Here is a 20,769-nt window from a genome sequence, read left to right as displayed (position 1 = left end):
TGTCAGCAAAGCAGATGCACTCTAACTCAACACCCTGTCTCTTATACACATCTAGATGTGTATAAGAGACAGGACTACATGTGAGCAATATTGAACAAACTGCCTATTTAACTAGAGAGAAAATGGTGGTGGGGGGGGGGGTCGACAAGGACTTAGGTACAGAGGCTAGGTGCAGAGAGAAGTGATGGTTCCTTGCAAAGAAGATTATGTTTAAACTAACAGAAGATGAACATCATTGTGCGCAACATTGACCAGAACCCCTTATGTTTGACAAATGTTCTAGGAGGGGTTGCATATGGATCATTGCCTGGATAAGACACCTCTAGCTGCCACTGCAAAAGAAAAATTGATTTCCTCGGCGACCAACTATTAGAGAAATGTTGAAGAAAAGGCCACGTGAGCAAATATGAATCAAAACAGAAGCATCCATTTAAAAATAGACTCAAAGTGAAGATTAACAGCCATTGTTAGGAACCTGCTCTGAGCCAATGAGGCGTGAGCACAGCCAGGATAAGTCATTGCCACAGCAAAGCCCTGCAGCCAATCAGGAGTCTGTACAAGCTGGTCCCCTAACACCTCACCATTTTCTGGTTAGGTCAGCCCAATGATGTCTGTGCCTCACAACACAAGCTCACAAATGCACAGTCACTGCTCCTCTTGGCTGCAGCACTCGCATGCAGTCACACACACGCTGCGTTTAGACAGGCAGCCCAATTCTGATCTTTTTTTCACTAATTGGTCTTTTGACCAATCACGTCAGATCTTTTCACATCAGATCTTTTTCAGAGGTGAACTGATTGGTCAAAAGACCAATTAGTGGGATAAAAATCAGAATTGAGCCGCCTGTCTAAACGTAGCATTAAACACGCACACTGTAAAAAAAAAAGATTCAATAGAATTGTGGTTGCTCAACAAAATGTTCACACCCAAACTTTCCGTTGTGAGTTTACTCCTATTGCAGCTGGTTGCCTTARAATTGTGCGTTGAATCATATATATGTATATTTTACAGTCCACTCTGTATGCCACCATCAGTATTTCATTCACAACATCTGTCTCACGTGTGCGTGTGCGTGTGTAGTGCATGTTTTTGCATGTGAGGCAGATTATGTGGGATGCAAACAAGCAGACATAAACACAGCTCCACAGCAGTCTTGCTCTCAAGGACGTGACTCATTTATTATCCAGAGTGGTAAACAACCAAACACGATGACAGAAAAACAACTCTTCCTCTCCTCTCTCCCGTCCCTCACTCCCCCTCATCCTCCCTCTATATCTCTCTCTTCTCCCCCCTCTCTCTTGCTGTTGCCCCCCACAAACACCATCTCCTCAGACAGAGCCGCAGGATCTCAGGCGGAGTGTCTCCAGCCAGCACAAGGTCAGTGGACAGACGAGCTGAGACACAACAAAGCTGTGTTGTTATGGAGGCCACGCACAGGGGTCAAGTAGAAAATTCACTGAAGGGTAGGACACCAATTATGACGCCACACCTGCTGGAATCTACCGAACCCTCAGGGCATACATGTAACATTCCTCATTGGAAATAGAAAGACTTAYCGATAAAATATGCAGAAAGATAACAAAATTGAATTCCAAAGCCAAGTGTTTATGTGCGCCAGCCCCATACAAATGAGCCATTATCATATTGTTTATGGATTTTATGGATATTGTGTTCTTGATTGACATTTCATGCAAATTACTGATCCAGACAACTCGGAACACAGCAGAGAATGTGAATGTTAATATTGAAAACATGATGGAATACCATACTGTCCTATTCATGGCTCTGACTTTGAGGTACCTTATACCAATAAACTACACGTATGTTCTAAGTATAAATATGTATTATATGCACTTTTATCACCATATGTGCTATGCAAGGATCCATTCCCTTGGAGTTGAAGATAGCCATCTCTAACCCAAAAGACAGTATGCACCAATGACAGGTTTGGAAATATGGAAGTGATAGTGCCATAACACATATGCATATATGTTTACCACCAAATGGACASACAGAATAGTGTAACCTACAGTATATTCCTCCATATGGTTTTTAACAGTTGTATTGAAGTGGCAGAAAGCCTTCTGTTCCACATGGGAACAAATAGGATTACTTAAGTAAGTAAGTTGAGATGSAGGAGGGGCCTTACTGAGGAAGTAATTGTGTCTTATGCACTATGTGTCTAGGTTTCCCACAAGATGGACAGGAGGATAACAGAATAACAGGATAAATAACAGGATAAAGTTCCTTCCTCCATATTATTTTTTTGTTTGTGACCAACTACAAACACTATCAAGGAAATGCATACAAAGATAACCCAAACCACCCCCCCTCCCCATCTACCCGCCACATCCTCCCTCCCCACCCGGAAACCATGTTTCCCACCCCCCCTCCCCATCTACCCGCCCGCATCCTCCCTCCCCACCCGGAAACCATGTTTCCCACCCCGCCTCCCGAATCCATATTGTTTTTTGTAGCAGTATTATTGTAGTTGTGGAAGAGCTTCCTACTTACTGAGGAAGTAGTTGTGTCCCATGGGGAGGGAGTGGTCAGGGACCACCAGTCCATCTGAGACCTGCTGGAACCACATGATGGTCCCCTCCACCAAGGAGGAATGCTGAAAGCCATCCTTGTCAACACGCCACAGGACGGGAGCTCCACTCACATTCACCACAATCCTGAAGCGAGAGGGAGAGAGAGGGGAGGGGGAGGAGGGAGAGGGGAGGGGGAGGGTAGAGAGTGTAAGAGAGAAAGAGAGTCTGAGCCAAACACTTTTGTTACCAGCCTGCTACAGTGCTTTCAGAAAGTATTCATACCCCTTGATTTATTCCACATCTTGTTCTGTTACAGCCAGAATATTTTTTAAATAAAATTACAAAAATTCACACTCATCTACACACCCCATCATGACAAAGAGAAAACATGTTGTTGTTTTTTTACATTTTAGCAAATTGATTGAAAAAAATGATATACAGAAATATCTAACTTAAATAAGTATTCACACACCTTTGCTATGACACTCCAAATTTAACTTAGGTGCATCCAATTTCTTTGTTCATCCTTGAGATGGAGTCCACCTACAGTCAATTCAATTGTTTGGACATGATTTAGAACAAAACATACACGCCTATAGAAGGGTCCACAGTTGACAGTGCATGTCAGAGCAGAAACTATACCATGAAGTCCAAGAAACTGTCCGTAGATCTCCGAGATAGAATTGTGATGAGGCATATATCTGGGAAACAATTTCAAGAGTGTTGAAAGTTTCCAAGAGCACAGTGGTCTCCATCATTGGGAAATTTAACAAATGTGAAATTACCCAGACTCTGCCTAGATCTGGCTGTCCGACCAAACTGAGCAACCGTGCATGAAGGACCCAATAACCACTCTAACAGATCTACAGAGTTCCTTGGCTGAGATGGGAGAACCTGCTAGAAGGACAACAGTCTCTACAGCACTTCAACAATCTGGGCTTTATGAGAGAGTGGCCAGACAGAAGCCACATAACACACCTGGAGTTTGCAAAAACGCATGTGAACAACTCTGAGATCATAAGGCAAATGATTCTGTGGTCTGATGAGACAAAAATTCAACTCTTTGGCCTGAATGCAAAGCGGTATGTCTGGAGAAAACCAGGCACAGCTCAGCACCCATCTAACACCATTCCTACCGTGAAACATGGTTGCGGCAGCATCATGCTATGGGGTTGCTTTTCAGCGGCAGAGGCTGGGAGACTGGTAAGGATAGAGAGAACAATTAATGGAGCCAAATACAAGCAAATCCTTGATGAAAACCTGCTTCAGAGTGCAAACAACCTTGGACTGGGGGCGAAGATTTGACCCCAAGCATACAGCCAAAGCAATGCTGGAATGGCTTTAGATCAAGAATGTGAAAGTCCTTGAGTCAAAGCCTAGAAATCTGTGGAAATTGCTGTTCACCGCCACTCCCCATCTAACTTAACAGAGCTTGAGAAAATCGGCAAGGAAGAATGGGAGAAAATCCACAAATCCAGATGTGCAAAGCTGATACAAACATACCCCAAAATTACTCAAAGCTGTTATCGCCGGCAAAGTATCGACTCAGGGGTGTGAATACTTATGTAAAGTAGATATTTCTGTATTTCAATTTCAATAAATCTGCTTTCACTTTGTCATTATGGAATATTGTGTGTAGATGCGTGAGAACACAACAAAATGGGAAATAAGTCAAGGGGTATGAATACCTTCTGAAGGGACTGTATAGGTTTTTATAAAACACACAAAACCCCATGCTAGTAGGATGGGATGGTGGATATGAGTAATGCCTGGTCCTGTCTGTCTCAGTGGAGGTACTGCTCAGTACTGAGTACTGCTGTACTGTGGTGACAGTACAGCTCTGAAGGCCAGGGAGTAGAGTTATGACTGATGTGGTCAAGGGCCATTACTCATCTGACTTTGGGCCAATTACTGGAAGAGAGAGTCTCTCTGCACAGACAGACAGTGTCAGCAAAGCAGATGCACTCTAACTCAACACCAGCTACACTTCCAGACTCTTCCCACTGGCTGAGTCACTCACAGATAAATAAAACACACACACATAAGTAAATAAGAAAGCATTTACCTTTCGAAAGCCTTCGATACTGCTGACAATTTTTTTGTTGTTGCATAAATTACAAACTTATGGGCTTCGAAATAGAGACCTCGACTGGTTTAGGAGCTACTTGGTTTATAGGAAACAGTTCAAGAACATCCRCTGTGGAGTTCCTCAAGGTTTGATCCTTGGTCCATAGCTTTTTAAATTATGTTAATGACAATTTTGATTGATTGGACGCTTTATATTGCTTGCTGATGACACCAACATCTTTCTGTCTGATAAAGATGGTCAGAAATTGATCGTTAAAATGAATACGTAATAAAACAAACGTAGATGACTGGTTTAAAGCAAATAAGGTGTCTTTAAATTAGGGCTGTCAAAGTTATGCGCAACATGTTTATCGTTGTAAAAAAAAATTACACCGTAAATCATGTCTCCATTTCTTCACCGCATGGAAACTTTCAAGAACACGTGTTTTAGTAACAAACCCTTTTAAGCACAGAACACGACATGGAACACAGCTACAGTCAATGCTTGTGCATTAAAATTGCTGAAGACCGTGTGCCTCTAGCCAAAATCATGTAGAAGTCATGCCCAATATTACCAGAGTTATATTTTTTCTTTCTGCCGCGGATTCGTGTGCATGTCGTGGGCCATTTTAAAATAGCGCATGTGTGTGCTGTGCGCAAGTGTAAACCTCAAGAACATTGATAAGAGGGAGTAGGCCTACTTAAACATTGGGAGCATGAATAGCTGTATGTTACAGTGACTTTTGTGTTGTTTATGGTGAAAATGCTATTTAAACATTCTGATGTAGATCCTTTTGTGTTTCTGTCCCTTACAATCAAAGCATAATATGCCTGTAAATCTGCACTGCTTTTTAAATGGAGAAATATTTATTTAGGGCCACACATGAGCAAATTGCAATTAACTAATGCCATTAACTCGATTCATTAGTTAAATCATTTGACAGCCCAACTTGAATTATTAAAAAGCTTTTACATACTCGTTATTCTACATTCACCGTTAGGAAATCGATTTTCCCGCATTCAATCCACTAAATTCTTGGGGGTCCTCATTGATGAAAAAACAAACTTGAAAAATCACATTTCATTTGTTTCCAAACAAATTGATGGGGCTGCAGCCGAGAGGGTCACCATTTTCCAGTTCCTCGGCGCGCACATCACAGAGGACCTGAAATGGACCAATCACACCGACACCGTGCTGGAGAAGGCGCAACCGTGCCTCTTCAACCTCAGGTGGCTGAAGAAATGTTGCATGGGCCCTCAGATCCTCAAGAAGTTCTACAGCTGCACCATCGAGAGAATCTTGACTGGCTGTATCACCGCCTGGTATTGCAACTGCACCGCCTTCAACCGCAAGGCTCTATAGAGGGTGGTGCGGACGGCCCAATACATTACTGGGGGGCGAGCTCTCTGGCCTCCAGGACATTTACACCAGGCAGTATCAGAGGAAAGATCACCAAGGACTCCTAGTTATCCGAACCATGGACTGTTCACTCTGTTACAATCTGGCAAACAGTATCGAAGCATCGGTTCTCGAACCAACAGGCTCCGAGACAGCTTCTACCACCAGGCCATCAGACTGCTGAACAGCTAACCCTAGCTGACTCCCTGCACAGGCCTGACAACTTGTTATTTTTTATTATACTTTTTTATTATTGATAGTGATTATTGTGCTGCATTGTTGAGGGAGCTAGCACGCAAGCATTTCACTGCACCTTATATACATGCTGTAAGCTGTGTATGTGACGACTACAATTTGAAGTAAGTAAACAAGCAATCTCATCTCTCTCTCTCTCACTCTCTTCCATTCAGCCTCTTTCTCATTAGCATTCCTAAATTGATGTCACTTTCAGTTTGTGTCTGTGTGTGTGTCTGCATGTGAGCTTGCACAAGCGCAGGCGCCATCAGTAATTAGACAGCACACCAACACAACATAAAAACTATATTTGCCTGCAACCAAGAGCGGACACTGTTTTGCTGATAAAGGCCTCTTATGTCTCCACTCTCCCATCATTCATAAAGACACACCATAAATGGACATCTACCACTTTGTATGACCAATAAAGGACATTTAGGATGCTTGCTTAAATCAGAACACATTGCAGTCAGGCACTATACTTGGGCAACACAATGGAGGTAATTTGCTACCATCGGGTTGCTGACTAAATAATGAAAGACTGCAAGTTCCATGTAAATGACACAGGACGATAATCATAAGACAATGATCTCAAGGGAAGACAGATGTAGTGCAGTCTCCAGTGTGGTTTTATGCAGAACTACAGTTCACTTGGGAGAGAGGGAGAGGTTAGGATAAACAGGAGAGAGAGGGAGAGGTTAGGATAAACAGGGGGAGAGGGAGAGGTTAGGATAAACAGGGGAGAGAGGAAGAGGTTAGGATAAACAGGGGTGAGAGGAAGAGAGGGAAAGGGAGATTTGGAGCACACAGGGGAGAGAGGGAGAGCACTATGTAAACACACACACACAAACATATATACACACACAGAGACACACACACGCACACACACACAGGAAGGTACCAGTACTCTTACTTGATGGCAGTCTCCTCAGGCACCTCTAGAGAGAGAGTCAGAGTTCCAGAGGTCAGCTCACACAGCTCAGGACTCACACAATGCAGTCCCTCTGTCACCTGGAACAGGAACTCACACACACATACATACACACAGAGACACACATACACACTCACAGAAGCAGCACCACCCCATGGTGCATGTGACCACACAGAGACAAACATACTCATCACACGGAAACGACATCCACAACACCACACACACACACACACACACACACACACACACACACACACACACACACACACACACACACACACACACACACACACACACACACACACACACACAACACACCCACACACACACACACCACACACACAACACATCCCACACAATACACACATGATGCGAGCAAGAGGCTGCTAAATGTCATTATTTTATAAAACAAATAAAAGAAGTTCGTGAACTCTGAACCTAGCTAGCTGATCAGATGGTCTGTTGTGACAAATATTAGTACAGGTAGCATTCATCTCTGACCTTTCTTTCTCCCCACTGCACACCAAGAGTCTCTGTCCAGCCTTAGGCTGCCACGCTGCAGCGTGTGAGTGGGCCTGCGTTGTAGTGGACACCATGGTTGGCTGGAGGGCTGAGGGCGGTTGTGGGCATGTGGCGGCGTGGGCTCTGTTCGGGGCAGGGGGTGTGGCGTGGTCCCAATTGGAGACAGGCAGCAGGTCCAAGGTGGCTTCGCTCACACGTTTTCCCCTTTCCTGTACCTCGATGCACTCGCAGGTGTAAGCCTCGCCCTCACCACTGCGGCTACAGTTGCCATGGAAACAGGGGCTGCTGGCACAGGGGTCTGTGAAAAACTGACAACACAAAGAGGAGAGGGAAAATGACTGTAGATGACATGGGAAATAAAACGACAATTTCAGACTCAATATACGTTGTACATAAACCACTGTATATTATGGATGCATCTCAAATGACAACTTTTCCTCCATAGTGCACTCCTTTTGACCAGAGCTCTTTACTGTCCCCTAACTACACCCTTTACAACCACTACTTCTGGTCAATAAAAAGTAGTACACTACATGGGGAATAGGGTGTCATTCGAGACACAGCCTGTATCCTCACTATTCTGTAACGGCCATCACCATTGGCTCAGAGGATTCTCCCTTTGTCCATTATTAACACCTGGATCTTTATTACAACTTTTTCTGCTTAGGCTGCAAAACCAACAGTAGCAGGAAGTTCAATGTTATACGGCAGTTGTATATTTATATCATGTAAGGGAGCTCAGTCTAAACTTTGGATAGTTCACAAGGTGCTGAACTACCAGCCTAAACTCTCAAATCTCACTTTCTTCTATTTGTATTTGTATTTATTATGGATCCCCATCAGCTGCTGCCAAGGTAGCAGCTACTCTTCCTGGGGTCCAGTAAAATTAAGGCATTTTATACAATTTTTTTATAGGGTTACAATACATTCACAGATTTCACAACACACCGTGTGCCCTCAGGCCCCTACTCCACCACTACCACCACATATCTACAGTACTAAATCCATGTGTATGTGTGTGTATAGTGCATATGTTATCGTGTGTGTGTGTGTGTATGAATGTGTCTGTGCCTATGTTTGTGTTGCTTCACAGTCCCCGCTGTTCCATAAGGTGTTTTTTAATCTGTTTCTTAAATCAAATTTTACTGCTTGCATCAGTTACTTGATGTGGAATAGAGTTCCATGTAGTCATGGCTCTATGTAGTAATGTGTGCCTCCCATGTCAATACCTCTCAAAAAAGTACAATCTCTCCTCCACTTTGAGCCAGGAGAGATTGACATGCATATTATTAATATTAGCTCTCTGTGTACATCCAAGGGCCAGCCGTGCTGCCCTGTTCTGAGCCAATTGCAATTTTCCTAAGTCCTTTATTGTGGCACCTGACCACACGACTGAACAGTAGTCAAGGTGTGACAAAACTAGGGCCTGTAGGACCTGCCTTGTTGATAGTGCTGTTAAAAAGGCAGAACATCGCTTTATTATGGACAGACTTCTCCCCATCTTAGCTACTAATGTATCAACATGTTTTGACCATGACAGTTTACAATCTAGGGTTACTCCAAGCAGTTTAGTCATCTCAACTTGCTCAATTTCCACATTATTTATTACAAAATGTAGTTGCGGTTTAGGGTTTAGTGAGTGTTCTGTCCCAAATACAATGCTTTGAGTTTTAGAAATATTTAGGGCTAACTTATTCCTGGCCACCCACTCTAAAACTAAAAGTGTTGCAGTCATTTCAGTCGCTGTAGTAGCTGACGTGTATATTGTTGGGTCATCCGCATATCATGTCTCATCTCTCTTCTTTCATGTTCTTTTCCCTCTTTCTTATCTTCTTTGCTTTTCACTATCTCTACTTGCTAAAGCCTGTTGCCAATATGTCCACTTGTCACATTCTAGCTTTGTTGTTGTACGTAAAGGCCACAACAAAAGATACATTAATGCACAGTTACAAACAAATACTCAATCACCGGACGCTCAAGGTTCCTCACGCACACATGACTTGACTGGACCGTGACAGTCTCTTTCATGCTGCTGTATGCCATTAATAATTCACCAGATTTGTAGAGAGAATAAAGAAGGTCTGAAGAGAAAAAGAAACTCTGACAAAAGCATTTGAAGGTGAGAGAAGGTAAAGCTAAGCATGCCATGTTGACTCCAGTCCGGGACACGTTGGTCATATTCATTAGCAGGGGTGGTGGAGTAACAGATTACAAAAACAAAATCCTTCACACTTGTTTTCTCAATGACATTCAAATCAGCATTGAAAAAAGGCGCACATTTAAATTTGTCCCACCAGAGCGAGTCTGACCACAAATCAGAGATCACTATGACGACACACAAAACGTGTTCAATGGATCGCCAGAAAAGGCTGCTGTAGGCTACAGTCCAAGCTATGTCTTCCAAAAGTACGACTGCTGTCGGCATCCAAAGATTATCCAATTTGAATAAAAGCTTGGCACTAAGGATGACAGCAGTGGTGTAGTCTACGGCGATACAGATATCACTTACAGTTTTCTTCAATTGCTAGCAAGCATCGGTCAATACTGAAGCCACTTCTTCAAAACGCTTCACACGGTCTTCATTACTAACATGCATCTGGGCCAAACAGTTAATCTCACCTCCAAAACTCACTCAAACCACCAAAACACTTCATGTCTCAAAATAAGCTTGATTGACCATAACACTGGCAACAATTCTCACTCAGAAAGCATAACATTGTCACTCATAACACACTGATCTAAAAAACACTAACAAGGAGCACTACATAAAAGAGGAAATTTTATCTTTGAAGTTTGAATGGTTTTTCACATAAATCCGTATTTCATTATAGAATAAGAATAACACCTTTTCACTTTGACTGTACTAAAGTATATGTAACAAGAATGAATCAGAAATTTGCTTCAATAGCCTTTCTTTTTTCTATATCTTCGCATATAGTAATTTAGTTGTGAAAAATAAAAAGTAGAAACAAAACAAATTCCAGAAATTCCAGGGCTGCAGTAATAATTACAAAAAAAACAACATGTATAGTATAATCACCATTACTGTACAGTACATTGAGGGTTCAGTTATCTCTCTCTCCTGCATTTCATTCACTGAACAGTGCTGCACACATTGATGTTAGCTCCTCTCTGGCCTGGGACATCCACGGTTGCTCTCTGTCCAATCACATATCTTTCCCTGCGGCGTGTTTGAAGGTTGAATCCAGCTTCATCCTCAAAGATGAATGTACGTGCAGTTTGCCTGGCTTCCATCTCCATTACTCTCTAAAATACAGTAAATTCACAGTACTTTACATTATGCATAGCTGTGTATGTACCGTTTGGTTATTGAACAGACATATTGATACCGGAGTTCTTTCACACGTTCACCGTTTCTCTCAAAGGGTACAGTGTACCCTACAGCTTCATCCTTATTTAATCTTCCTCTGGGACTCTGGCAATTGTCGTTGTGCTGACCGTATTCACATTCCCAAAAGTGATAATGTCTGCCAGCAATCTGTCCCGAATTTCCCGCAGTTTTATTGCATTGTTGCTAATTACCATGTCAACAATGGCAATTTCCTGCGCATCTGATAATATTCTGCCTCTCCCTCCTGTGGGAGGCAACCTTTGGATCCTACTGAAAAACACAAAACAGTCAATATATTTCAAAATGTCAGTACATGTAAAAATGTGAACATACTGTATTGTACTGTAATATGTAGTTCAATTATCATTGAAGGATGTACATCGCACCTGTTGTTTAGCCGGAAAATGCGTACTATTGATGCAACTGTTGAAAGCTGCAGATTTGGTTGCACCCTTAAACCGGCCTCTCTCAGAGAGACCATGGTTTACAACATGGTCAATAATTGTGGCACTTATCTCATCAGAGACCACCGCTCTTGGTCTTCCTCTCCTTTGTCCTCCARGCATTCTCCCTCTCCCTGCCACTCTTCTRTCCCCKCCAWCCTGTCTTCCTTGATCCATGTTTCCAAACTAAATCATTCCGAAGCCGTCCTCTTTGTCTGTTTGGTAACAAGACTAAAAACAGGACACTTGGGTAGGCTTTCAGCTGAAATTGCAATCAGCTGTGTTCGGATTGATTAAATATTCTTCTGAGATTTTCTATATGTTTCAATCTGGTTACTGCAGAAATGCACGACATTTGCCATCATTCTGTTTTTTAATGTGTTTTTAACAGTTTTGGCATTTGAAAACATGTGCTGCAAATATATAGTTTTGCAGGTGGTGGAGTATGAATGAGAAAAGAGTTCATGGATTTCGGAGAATGTGGTCATTGAATGCATTTTGTGTGAAAGCAATGAAAAATGATTCACAGTTTGGTCCACATACACTTCTGTTTCGCTGACTGTGTGAAGAGTTTTGACAATGTGACTTCAGTTTTGACCAATGCATGTTAGCAATTGAAAAAAACTGTAATATTGGATTCCAAGCATGCCATTCCATGAACACAGCATTTATTTTTCAACTCAAATCAATGAGCCTAATCAGTCCTCCTTTAAGAACAAAATCATAGGGCTGGCTAATAAGTCCTTAATTTCATGCTCAGGTAAAACAATTTGGCTAATCTATACGTCCATATGTACAAGTCCTATTCTTGAGCTCAAGAGTATATACATTTATTGAATGACTGGAATTGTGATAGACTTCGTTTTTTAATGTAAAGACATAATTTAATCGTATTATTTATGTAGTAGAAAACGATGGTTAGAAGAAGCCTACATAATCAACCAATAAAGTAAATGTAACTTCCAATATGGCCAGCTATGTAAACTTTGACATTGATTTATCCTGCAATAGATGTCATTCAATTGGTAACCTACATTTTTGTCTTCTAATGCCTCTTAAAAAATAAAAAATAAAGTCATCTAAAAGTAGTGTTATCAGATTACATTACTGAGTTTGGGTTGTCCAAAAGTTACGTTACTGATTACAATTTTGGACAGGTAACTAGCAACTGTAACAGATTCCATTTCAAAAGTAACCTACCCAACCCTGTTCATAAGGCACCTAATGGAAAACGGACTGAAACAAGGAGAGTCCAAAAAGAAACACTTTTTGTTTCCGTTGCAAAAGTTTTGTCACAGTGTCCGTTTGAATACGACCCTTGCCTTTGTTTAGTGTGACAGGCGGTTCTTACATGAGTCAATAATCTTGCTTCCCACCACAGAATCTTAGAATCGCCATTTATCTGCCACCAGGCAGCCACACAGTTCAAACGTGTGTGTCACTCCGTTCCTATTAGCAAAGGAAAGAGTGTGTGTGAACAGCATGCTGATGATACTCATGTAGAATCTCCAGTGTGTGTGTGTGTGTGTGTGTGTGTGTGTGTGTGTGGTGTGTGTGTGTGTGTGTGTGTGTGTGTGTGTGTGTGTGTGTGTGTGTGTGTGTGGTGTGTGTGTGTGTGTGTGTGTGTGTGTGTGTGTGTGTGTCATTAACAGCCCTGCTCTCCCTATGACTGACTCACAGCTCATTAGCACTAAACTCTCTCAAGTGTTATCTCATGAGGCTCTATGAGACACACTTACAGCAACTACACTGGAGGAGCACAGTGGCCCAACAGCCCACTCCACAACCCCTCAGAGAGACTGCTGACCTGATCACACAGCTGTAGCACGGCCCACAGACCTAGCCACCGCAACAAAGACACACTAGGAAAACTGTCTCTCTGACGGCTAGCACCACACTCCCTCTAGATACAGTATGTAGGCTAACATCGCTAAAGGCACCACACACAACACAGTATCAACATAGCATAGAAATGTGTCACAAAAACTGTCGCCTACGGAACTGACATCATATAGCAAACACCCAACATACTAGAATCAGTTTCTCTGGATGTATGAATGGCAAAGCTGTTGGTGCAATTGGCTCGCCTACTTCTCTTGATAGGCAACCACTGTCTATACAGGGACAGGGTTAACAGTGTGAATTAGCACATCTAATAGCTCACAGAGGCACAGAACAATAACAACCAACATACACAACAAGCACTGTAACTACAGTTGAAGTCGGAAGTTTACATACACCTTAGTGAAATACATTTAAACTCAGTTTAATCCTAGTAAAAATGTACTGTCTTAGGTCAGTTAGGATCACCACTTTATTTTAAGAATGTGAAATGTCAGAATAATAGCAGAGAGAATTATTTATTTCAGCTTTTATTTCTTTCATCACATTCCCAGTGGGTCAGAAGTTTACATACACTCAACGAGTATTTGGTASCATTGCCTTTAAATTGTTTAAAATTGGGTCAAACGGTTTGGGTAGCCTTCCACACYCTTCCCACAATAAGTTGGGTGAATTTTGGCCCATTCCTCCTGACAGAGCTGATGTAACTGAGTCAGGTTTGTAGGCCTCCATGCTCGCATACGCTTTTTCAGATCTGCCCACAAATTTTCTATAGGATTGAGGTCAGGGCCTTGTGATGGCCACTCCAATACCTTGACTTCGTTGTCCTTAAGTCATTTTGCCACAACTTTGGAAGTATGCTTGGGGTCATTGTCCATTTGGAAGACCCATTTGCGACCAAGCTTGAACTTCCTGACTGATGTCTTGAGATGTTGCTTCAATATATCCACATAATTGTCCTTCCTCATGATGCCATCTGTTATGTGAAGTGCACCAGTCCCTCCTGCAGCAAAGCACCTCCACAACATGATGCTGCCACCCCCATGCTTCACGGTTGGGATGGTGTTCTTCGGCTTACAAGCATCCCCCTTTTTCCTCCAAACATAACGATGGCCATTATGGCCAAACAGTTAATATTTTTGTTTCATCAGACCAGAGGACATTTCTCCAAAAAGTAAAATTTTTGTGCCCATGTTCAGTTGCAAACTGTAGTCTGGCTTTTCTATGGCGGTTTTGGAGCAGTGGCTTCTTCCTTGCTGAGTGGCCTTTCAGGTTATGTCGATATAGGACTCGTTTTACTGTGGATATAGATACTTTTGTACCTGTTTCCTCCAGCATCTTCACAAGGTCCTTTGCTGTTGTTCTGGGATTGATTTGCACGTTCGCACCAAAGTACGTTCATCTCTAGGAAACGGAACGCTTCTCCTTCCTAAGCGGTATGACGGCTGCGTGGTCCCATGGTGTTTATACTTGGGTACTATTGTTTGTACAGATGAACGTGGTACCTTCAACGTGGTACCAAGGATGAACCAGTCTTGTGGAGGTCTACAATTTATTTTCTGCGGTCTTGGCTGATTTCTTTTGATTTTCCCATGATGTCAAGCAAAGAGGCACTGAGTTTGAAGGTAGGCCTTGAAATACATCCACAGGTACACCTCCAATTGACTCAAATTATGTCAGTTAGCCTATCAGAAGCTTCTAAAGCCATGACATCGTTTTCTGGAATTTTCCAAGCTGCTGAAAGGCACAGTCAACTTAGTGTATGTAAACTTCTGAATTATAAGTGAAATAATCTGTCTGTAAACTATTGTTTGAAAAAATGTCCTAACCGACTTGCCAAAACTGTAGTTTGTTCACGAGAAATTTGTGGAGTGGTTGAAAAACYAGTTTTAATGACTCCAACCTAAGTGTATGTTAACTTCCGACTGTGTATTCCCACATGGGCCACGAACAAAAAAGATCTAAAGATATTTTGGAGCAAAAATAAATAAGGATCAATACTATTGAAAGAATATAGTGCTCCATTAAGCAACTGGCATCATTAATTTGAGGTGGTGGAAGAAGTGGGATGAGATACTGGCCATTCTCCAGCCCTCACACACATACGCAAACACAATTTATGGAATGGAATGGAATTGCTCAGGAGTAGAAGCGACAGAGCTGTCTCCAAGCAGAACTACCACGGCAAACAAAATGAACAAGCTCACTCTTACGGAGTGATTTATTCATTCAGTAAAACAACTGAATTATAGATGGCATAGAGATAAATGAAAGTGAAAGTGTGTAGGGTATAGCGGTAATAAAGTTTAAATGTACAATATATGGAGTCAGGATTGGTAAAATTTGATAATCAAATAAAATGTTATTTGTCACATGCGCCGATTACAACCGGTGAAGACCTTACAGTGAAATGCTTACTTACAAGCCCTTAACCAAAAACGGCAGCCATGTAAAACGGCAGCCATCTCCTCTGGCACCATTATAGTACGACCTGGAGGAACTCTCAGTTAGTCCTGGTGCTACAACACCTGGCCAAGTTTATTCAGGTCTGAGACTAGCACCACGGGGCCACCACATTGGACAGAGGTGTAACAGTGGGCCTGGAGCATGGCCAGTGAGATCAGCAGGCCTGTAAAGGTTGATAATTGGGCCTGGCCCATTTATCCAGTTTATCAGCCAGTCAATGTTTATGGCTGAGTCATCTGTGACGTGGGTGAGGCTGCAGGGTCAGCCGGCGGGGGCGGTTCAGTGGCAAACTGGTTRACCACACTAAGGAAGATGGAAGATGTTTAGGAAGACGTAAGGCAAGCCTATGCCTTAGTGACAAATATGAAAACATGCTTGCAAGCACGCAAACACAACTCAATGCCCCAACCAAAGGCTTGTAAAGTTCTGGCAATACTGGAACAATATTTTTCTCCAACAAAGAGCATTCTGTCTTGAACATGATTATTATTTAATAATCTGTGAAGCCAATATGGTCGTTCAACATGATGTCTAAAATGATTTTGAAACTATTTTATAACGACATATCCGTGTTGCCATAGCTACAGTAGCTACGTAAATTCGAAAGCAATTAGCCTTGGTGCAAAAACCATTGTGTGTGTGTGTACATGAGAGACAGAGAGAGCGAGAGACAGACAGACAGACAGAGACAGACAGAGAGACAGACAGAGACAAAGGACAACGAACAAGGAACAGACAGACAGACAGACAGAGAGACAGAGACAGACAGACAGACAGACAGGACAGACAGGACAGACAGACAGACAGGACAGACGGACAGACAGACAGGACAGACAGACAGAACAGGACAGACAGTACAGACAGACAGACAGACAGACAGACAGAAGAGACAAGGACAGACAGAAGAGGACAGAGAAGAAAACAGACAGAGACAGATAGACAGAGAGAGAGAGACAGATAGACAGAGAGAGAGAGACAGAGAGAAGAAAGACAGAGAGAGAGGGAGACAGACAGACAGAGACAGATAGAAGAGACAGACAGAGACAGAGACAGATAGACAGAGAGAGAGAAGCAGACAGAGACAGAGAGAGAGACAGCAGAGACAGAGACAGATAGAGAGACAGCAAGAGACAGAGCAGATAGACACAGAGAGAAACAGACAGAGACAGATAGAGAGACAGCCAGAGACAGATAGACAGATAGACAGATAGACAGAGGAGAGACAGACAGAGACAGATTAGAGAGACAGCCAGAGAACAGAGAGACAGATAGGACAGAGAGGCAAGAGAGACAGACAGAGACAGATAGAGAGACAGACAGAGACAGAGACATATAGAAAGACAGCCAGAGACAGAGACAGATAGACAGAGAGAGACAGACAGAGACAGATAGAGAGAGAGACAGACAGAGACAGATAGACACAGCGAGAGCACAGTAAAGTAGTAAGAGTACACACACGTATCTGAGGGTCGTTTTTCACGAAGAACGACAACCCTTGATAGACAGCCAGCTCCATCACGTCACACTGAAATTACTCTTCAAATCCCAGACAAATTGTCTGATCTCTGAGGCACCGCTAATAGATGCTTTTCCTGAATGCCTCCTGGTACTGCTGACAATCCTCCTGTTGAGGAGGCGCCCAGGACATTAGCATCTATTAGCATAATTCAGCAGCACCCAGAAAGACATGAAACTGTCGCATAAAAGTTTCACCAGACAGCGCCTCAGGGACACAGACGCATTTTCCACGCCAGAGAAGATGTTGTTGTTTGTGTGTGCCTGCCCAGGCACTGATAGCGAGAGTTAGTTGGCTGTATCTCTGATAGTTCTATCAGCCGTAAAGCGATCAGTCGGACAAACGCAATTATAATATCTCCAAACAGCTGTTGAGAATGAGAGCTATTCTCCCCCAAATAAATCTCCTGGTTCCACTTTGAAACATGCTCAATCACTGCTTCTGAATGTTGGTATCGTACTCCTTGGGAGCATTTAACTTGTCAAAACTCTTACTTATACGATAGCTTAAAGTAAATGTCAAGTAATACTAATATTTTCCCTCTCTTTCTTCCTCCTCAAAAATATCCGCTCAAGCTCTGTCAGGTTGGATGGGGAGCGTCAATTCCGGGCTCTGGCTGTGCCACTCAAGGACATTCAAAGACTTGACATTCAAAGTCCTCGAAACAACTCCTGTGTTGTCTTGGCTGTGTGCTTAGGGTCGTTGTCCTGTTGGAAGGTGAACCTTCGCCCCAGTCTGAGGTCCTGAGCACTCTGGAGCAGGTTTTCATCAAGGATCTCTCTGTACTTTGCTCAGTTCATCTTTCCCTCAATACTGACTAGTCTCCTAGTCCATGACGCTGAAAAACATCCCCACAGCATGATGCTGCCACCACCATGCTTCACCCTAGGGATGGTGCCAGGTTTCCTCAGATGTGACGCTTGGCATTCAGGTCAAAGAGTTCAATCTTGATTTCATCAGACCAGAGAATCTTGTTTCTCATGGTCTTGAGAGTCATTTAGGTGCCTTTTGGCAAACCAAGTGGGCTGTCATGTACCTTTTACTGAGGAGTGGCTTCCATCTGGCCACTCTACCATAAAGGCCTGATTGGTGGAGTGCTGCAGAGATGGTTGTCCTTCTGGAAGGTTCTCCCATCTCCACAGAGGAACTCTGGAGCTCTGTCAAAGTGACCATCGGGTTCTTGGTCAGCTCCCTCACCAAGGCCCTTCTCCCTTGATTGCTCYGTTTGGTCGGGTGGCCAACTCTACATAGAGTCTGGGTGGTTRCAAACTTCTTTGATTTAAGAATGATTGAGGCCACTGTGTTCTTGGGGACCTTCAATGCTGCAGAAATGTTTTGGTACCCTTCCCCAGATCTGTGCCTCGACACAATCCTGTCTCTGAGCTCTACTGACAATTCCTTCGACCCCATGACTTTGTTTTTGCTCTGACATGCACTGTCAACTGTGGGACCTTATATAGACAGGTGTGTGCCTTTCCAAATCATGTCCAATCAATGAAATTTATCACAGGTGGACTCCAATCAAGTTGTAGAAACATCAGTGGAAGGATGATCAATGGAAACAGGATGCACCTGAGTTCAATTTTGAGTCTCATAGCAAAGGTTCTGAATACTTACGTAAATAAGGTATTTCATTTAAAAAAGATTTGTACATTTGCTAAAATTTCTAAAACCAGTTTTTTCTTTTTCATTATGGGGTATTGTGTGTACATTTATGAGGAAAAAAACATTTATTTAATACATTTTTAAATAAGGCTGTAAAAAAAAAAAAGGTCAAGGGGTCTGAATACTTTCCGACTGCACTGTAACTCCTAATGATGGTGTGCCATGGACAAATGAGTAACAGTCCAAGCTAGAGAGAGTCTCCAGTTAGGCACCCCCTTCACAGCCTCTCATCACAACAACCCCACTCTATAGAACCAATCTACTGTCCTCCAGCGTTCACTGTTCATACTGACAGAGCTGATACACCATTCATCACAGAGCTCTGGGAGTTACAATCATGCCCTGTAGCACTCACCTCTGTTATCCAGGAGGCTGATGTGTGTATTGTTGTAAATTGTTAGATACTTCTGCACTGTTGGAGTTAGGAACACAACCATTTCGCTATACCCGCAATAACATCTGCTAAATATGTGTATGTGATCAATAAAATTTGATTTGATTTATTCGGTCATCAACACTGGTCCCATATGGCCAGTAATCACACAGCATGCGCTCCACTTAATGTATCCTTTATTCAGTACAACACAGGAGCTGGTGTGCTGTTACTCTAGCACTCCCCTGCCACCGTCACACTACTGCTGTTTTATCCCATCTTCATTAGAGCTCTCGCTCGCCATCCCTTCCACCCCTCCTCCTCCTCCCTGTCTTCCCCCGCAAAACATGGTGGAATCTGATAACTACCTTCACACCAATCTGTTGATTCTCTCCTTTTGGCTGCTTCGGGATGGAGCATAATTAGGAAATGGAGGCAGCATGCATCTAAAATTCGCTAGTCAGTCAGTCACACGGCACAAGCTTGCTCACACAAATAAACAAACAAACACACACTAATGAAGCTGTTCTGTCAGATAAATGTAATTGGGATAGTGACCCCGAGAATGAACAGGATTCCCTTAAATAAAGAGGGGGGGAAAGGACTCAATAATAGACAGTCAGGGATGGAGCATTAACACACTTTCTGGACAAAGATACTTTCTGGAGGGTGTCATCTCATGACGCTGGTTAAAAAAAAAATGAACAGGCTTGTTAGGTGAGAATTATCGGTTAATTGAATGATTAGAATATTCCGCCCTGAAACATATAATTGTATGGAAGTGATTAGAATGTATAACATCATAATCAATAAATGTGTAGTCCTAGTCAGGATTAGGGTAAAGACAACATGTCTTTATGGTATTTTAAACACAGACTGTCTGAGCTTGGTGCCGACCTGACTAGAGATTTGGGAGAAGAACAGGGAGTATGTCTCAAGGACAAGGTCACTAATCTCTGGCAGCTGGGTAGCAGGACATGTGTGTGCGTCTGTTTGTATGTGTTTGTATGTGTGTGTGTGTGTGTGCGTATGGTTGTGTGAATGTGTGGGCGTGAGAAGTCAGTATAAAATGAATTGTTTTGTATTCCTGACTTTAGAGCGTTCCGTGAATAAACCTTTTTGACTATTTCTTTGACTGTTTCATTCGACCAGGATCTTACAAATTCTGGTTTGCAGACTTGAGTAATATATTTAAATTGGGTTATGAACCTGGAGAACAAAATTATCTTATCAAGCTACAGTACAGGTTACAGTACAGGCTACAGTACAGGTTACAGTACAGGCTACAGTACAGGTTACAGTACAGGCTACAGTACAGGCTACAGGCTCCAGTACAGGTTACAGGCTACAGTACAGGCTACAGTACAGGTTAGAGGCTACAGTACAGGTTACAGTACAGGCTACAGGCTCCAGTACAGGTTACAG

General features: G+C 42.7%; 1 protein-coding gene across 1 annotated transcript in view; it reads right to left on the bottom strand.

Annotated features, from left to right (window-relative positions):
* LOC111949757 (delta and Notch-like epidermal growth factor-related receptor) overlaps nucleotides 1–20,769 on the bottom strand; it is a 74,111-nt gene that overhangs the window by 28,245 nt on the left and 25,097 nt on the right. Inside the window, exons 2-4 of the mRNA XM_070434063.1 lie at nucleotides 7,669–7,995; nucleotides 7,148–7,248; nucleotides 2,515–2,678 (exon numbers count right to left, since the gene is read on the bottom strand). Coding sequence (XP_070290164.1) covers nucleotides 2,515–2,678; nucleotides 7,148–7,248; nucleotides 7,669–7,995 — 592 coding nt within the window. The remainder of the gene's footprint in view (nucleotides 1–2,514; nucleotides 2,679–7,147; nucleotides 7,249–7,668; nucleotides 7,996–20,769) is intronic.

Source organism: Salvelinus sp. IW2-2015, linkage group LG22, assembly GCF_002910315.2.
Source record: "Salvelinus sp. IW2-2015 linkage group LG22, ASM291031v2, whole genome shotgun sequence".
NCBI lineage: Eukaryota > Metazoa > Chordata > Actinopteri > Salmoniformes > Salmonidae > Salvelinus > Salvelinus sp. IW2-2015.
Note: the sequence above shows the minus strand (reverse complement) of the source record. Positions and strands in the feature narration are given on the sequence as shown.